The 3,834-nt window shown below is 35.7% G+C and overlaps 1 protein-coding gene across 1 annotated transcript; it reads right to left on the bottom strand.

Annotated features, from left to right (window-relative positions):
* Window positions 1-497: 497 nt before the first annotated feature.
* Window positions 498-2,506, bottom strand: LOC112698172 (carbonic anhydrase Nec1-like). Its single transcript, XM_025751544.3, has 5 exons — window positions 2,262-2,506; window positions 1,728-2,161; window positions 1,472-1,639; window positions 1,030-1,086; window positions 498-758 (listed from the first exon to the last, which is right to left on the bottom strand). The coding sequence occupies exons 1-5, from the start codon at window positions 2,359-2,361 to the stop codon at window positions 669-671; spliced, it is 849 nt and encodes a 282-aa protein (XP_025607329.2). The 5' UTR covers window positions 2,362-2,506; the 3' UTR covers window positions 498-668.
* Window positions 2,507-3,834: the final 1,328 nt, after the last annotated feature.

Raw genomic sequence — 3,834 nt, 5'->3', positions numbered from 1 at the left:
ATGATTTTTGAATTTATGAAAAAAATTCATAGAATGTATATTACTAAATTTACACTCTTTACTATTTCTCATTTTTTTTTTATTTTTTTATCTTTTTTTTCTCTTTTTCTACTTCTATATTTTAATTTTTTATTTTTTAATTTTGTTTAATATATCTTTCAATCATTATTTTTTTAATATGTATGCATTTTGTTATATATATATATATATATATATATATTGATTATTTATAAATGCATAAAATAATATGCGCATTCTATTTTAACTAATTGTATTTCCTCATTCTAATTGAAATATTAAATTATTTATTTTTTATATCATGTATAAGACCGTGCAATTGCATGGATCTTCACACTAGTATATATATATATGCGAGTCCTACCATCTTTATTTTGGGGGGTTATCCCTTGGTTCTCTATAGAACGCGGTATGGTACGGTTATCGCCGGAGATCCAAACTCTTTATAAGTACTCTGTATAGTGAATAAATCATGAGTATAGACGAAGACAATAATATTCTATATATTATTCTTGGGGTTTCCAACAATGAAAAAGAGCTAATTATTATTGAATAAATAAATGAATTGAATTCAAATTAATAATGTTGCCCTCAAGTCCACAAGAGTAGAATCCGGATGCACTTCATCATCATTGAGTACATGGTGGTGCTTAATATTTGTTCTTTGACTTTGCTATCCGGTAGAGTTGTACCTCTCGCTCGTTAAGGTGCTGCAGTGGCCTCGCATTCTTTTTTGCATACTGCATTGTACCAAATAACAACAAACTTAAATTGGTTTTTCGAGAAGTTTCCATTTATTAAATGGTGGAAACTTAGTTGCAGTCGACTTTATGTGAAGTTAATAGTTGAGAGTCGTCAGATGATTTGACTAATTTGACTAAATTCTTATTTAACAATTTTTAACTATCAACTTCAGGTAAAGTCAACTGCAATTGAGTTTTCACTTTATTAAATATATAATAATGCATGGCCAGTTATCAAATTGAGAGTCAAACGTCTATTAATACTTACATATTTAAGTACTGTTTCCTTCATCAACTTCACTTGGCCCGATGAAACACTTCTTATCTGATCATGAATGAGGAGATCCGTTCAATTAATATAAATTACATACTTAATAGATTGTATGTTTAAGAATTTCGTAATCATTTATTAAATTTAATTACTTTTAAATAATTAAATGAAAAGTATAAAAAATAATTATTTTTATTAACATTAGCCAAATTGGTCAACACTTTTTTTTTATATTTTTAGAATTTAAAATTTAAAAATTATAATTTAATATTTAGAATTTAAAAAGTAGAATATAACTAATATCATATTCTTTAAATATTACATATAAAATATTTTTTTAAAATATTAAGCAAAAATAATAAATCTTATTGTCACATACAGTAGCATTTGCTTGTTAGAGATACTTGTAAAATTTGTAGGCGTATATACATACACGTACCTTTTTATTGATAGTCCAAATGACACCTTCAGTGCAAGGAGGAGCAGTGAGAGATCCCATGTACCTGTAGTGCATATGGCCACCCATCTTGATTTCCAAGGGATGAATCACTCCTATGCTTTTCTCCTCTTCCTCTTCCTCATGAATCTCCATCATATACTTCCCCAACTGAAACCAAATAATGGCGTTAACCTTTTAGCTTTCAGGATCGGAAAGATAATAATTCAACGACTTAATTAGTATGCATGTAGGGTACCTTAGACAAAAATGGATCGGGCAATGAGCCATATTTGTAGAGAAGAGCAAACACAGCGGTCTTATTTGTTCCATCAGGCTGGGTGTTTACATGAACCATGTGGAGCTCCAAGTCATAGGTTCGGTCGTTGATGGTATGCTCGGAAGGCCAGTGCCAGTGGGCTTGTTGGAGGAAGAAGTGTGTTCCATTGATGTCAAGGTAGCCAGCATCTCCCTGCCAATTGACCGCGATGTCGTGGCCTCTGTTAGCGAGAATAGCACGTTGAGGCTTGTAGTGCATCCTCATCTCCCTTGACGTGATTGGCACCACTTGCACTCTCTTATTGGACAAATCAATAGGAGATTGCATGTCCCCGTTTTTACATGCTTCCCATTCTTTCTTAAGATCACCCCAATGTTCAGGTCCCTCCTTGCTCTTTTCATTATATTTGTACCCTGCATTATCATCGCACAAATTATATGTATGTTCATTTGTGCAAATATACTAATATTTTTTAAATTAAAATATTCGAGAGATGATTGCAAATTGCAATACCAGGTTCAACAAGAGCAGCTGTGGTTAACAACGCGGAATGAAAAAGGATTGTTATTGATATTAGCAAAAATGCAGTGGATATATGGCTTTGATGAGCCATGATGCTTTGGAATAGAATTCAGATCAGATAGCTATATAATAAGATTAATTAGGGTTACTGAAAGCTAACTAATAATTATTAAGATGAAGTATATAATATGGTGTGCTTAGAGATTGCAAGGTGTGTTTCGGATATGATGAGTGCAAGTGGAAGGGCCGAAGCTAAGGGGTTTTATACACATTGGACATTACTTTGACAAGGTGCAGGATTCGTTGTAATAAAGTCGTTGAGGATTTGGTCATCATTAATGATTTCTATTTGTGGGGACACTCCGAACTTTTCTGAATCCTTCTGAGTTCTCTCTACGCGGCCGCCCAAGAAAAATTCAGCGGTGAATACTTTTTATTTTTTTTGAAAGTAATGGAACTCAACACACTAGGTGGAACATTTAGCGTCAAACAAAATAAATAAAAAGAAACATTTCAAAAACCAACAACCAAAAAAAGTAAACTCACATGTCATCTCCGGCATAGCCATCAACAACAGTTGAAATGTTCACCTCTCCACTCGTTGTAGCTGAGCCTGGATAATTTCTTCTACGCCTTTAGTTTGATTCTGAAATATCCTCCTATTTCTCTCCATCCAAATGTGCCAGATGATCGCACAGAAGCATCTCATACGCTGATGTCGAGCCTCTTTCCCATGTAGGCTCTCTATCCAACTTAAAAAGTGGTCCTTCATCAACCTCGGAAAAGACCATAGCCGGCCAAAGACAGATACCCAAGCATTTCACACCTGCCAAGCAAAATCACATCCAAAGAACAAGTGATTGACCTGCTCAACATCCTTAGTGCATAAAATACACCTCGTATCGTCCTGGTTAATAATCCAGAACCGACTCAGTCGTTTCTTGGTATTCACCCTGCCTACCAAGACGAACCACACAAAAAGCTCTACTCTTGGTGGAACCAACCCTTTCCAGACCGTCTTTGTGAAGCTATAATTGGTGACCTCTTCAGATAGCAATCCTTCTTGTAGCACCTGTACAAAAGAGTTAGTCCAAAAAATACCAAGTCTATCAAATTTCCACACGACCCTATCCTCTCTAATATGCACTAGCCTAACAGGTCTCAGAGTATCATGTAGCTGACTCAAAAGGTCAAGCTCCCATTGGAACAGCTCACACCTCCATTGGAAGTTCCGAACCCACTCTAACCCATCCCAAACCCGCAATCCCCAATGACCGAGCCACATTGGTTTGAAACAGAGAAGAGCCTAGGGAACCGATCTTTCAAGGGTCCACCCTGTAACTAGATATCCTCCCAAAATCTAGTCCGACGTCCATCACCAATTTCCATGGCCAGACCTGTGATCATCTTATCTCGCAGGTGCTGCTCCTTAATTTGCAGATGGCAAATATTCTTCTATGGGCCTCCTCTTGTAGGCAGCACTTGAGTGGATAGTAACTCATTCGGCCTCAAATTATTACAGGAGCAGACTATCTTCTTCCAAAGCGGGCACTCCTCCTTGGCA

The sequence above is a fragment of the Arachis hypogaea genome, chromosome 6 (genome assembly GCF_003086295.3).
Source record: "Arachis hypogaea cultivar Tifrunner chromosome 6, arahy.Tifrunner.gnm2.J5K5, whole genome shotgun sequence".
NCBI lineage: Eukaryota > Viridiplantae > Streptophyta > Magnoliopsida > Fabales > Fabaceae > Arachis > Arachis hypogaea.
This window is presented reverse-complemented; position numbering and strand designations above follow the sequence as displayed.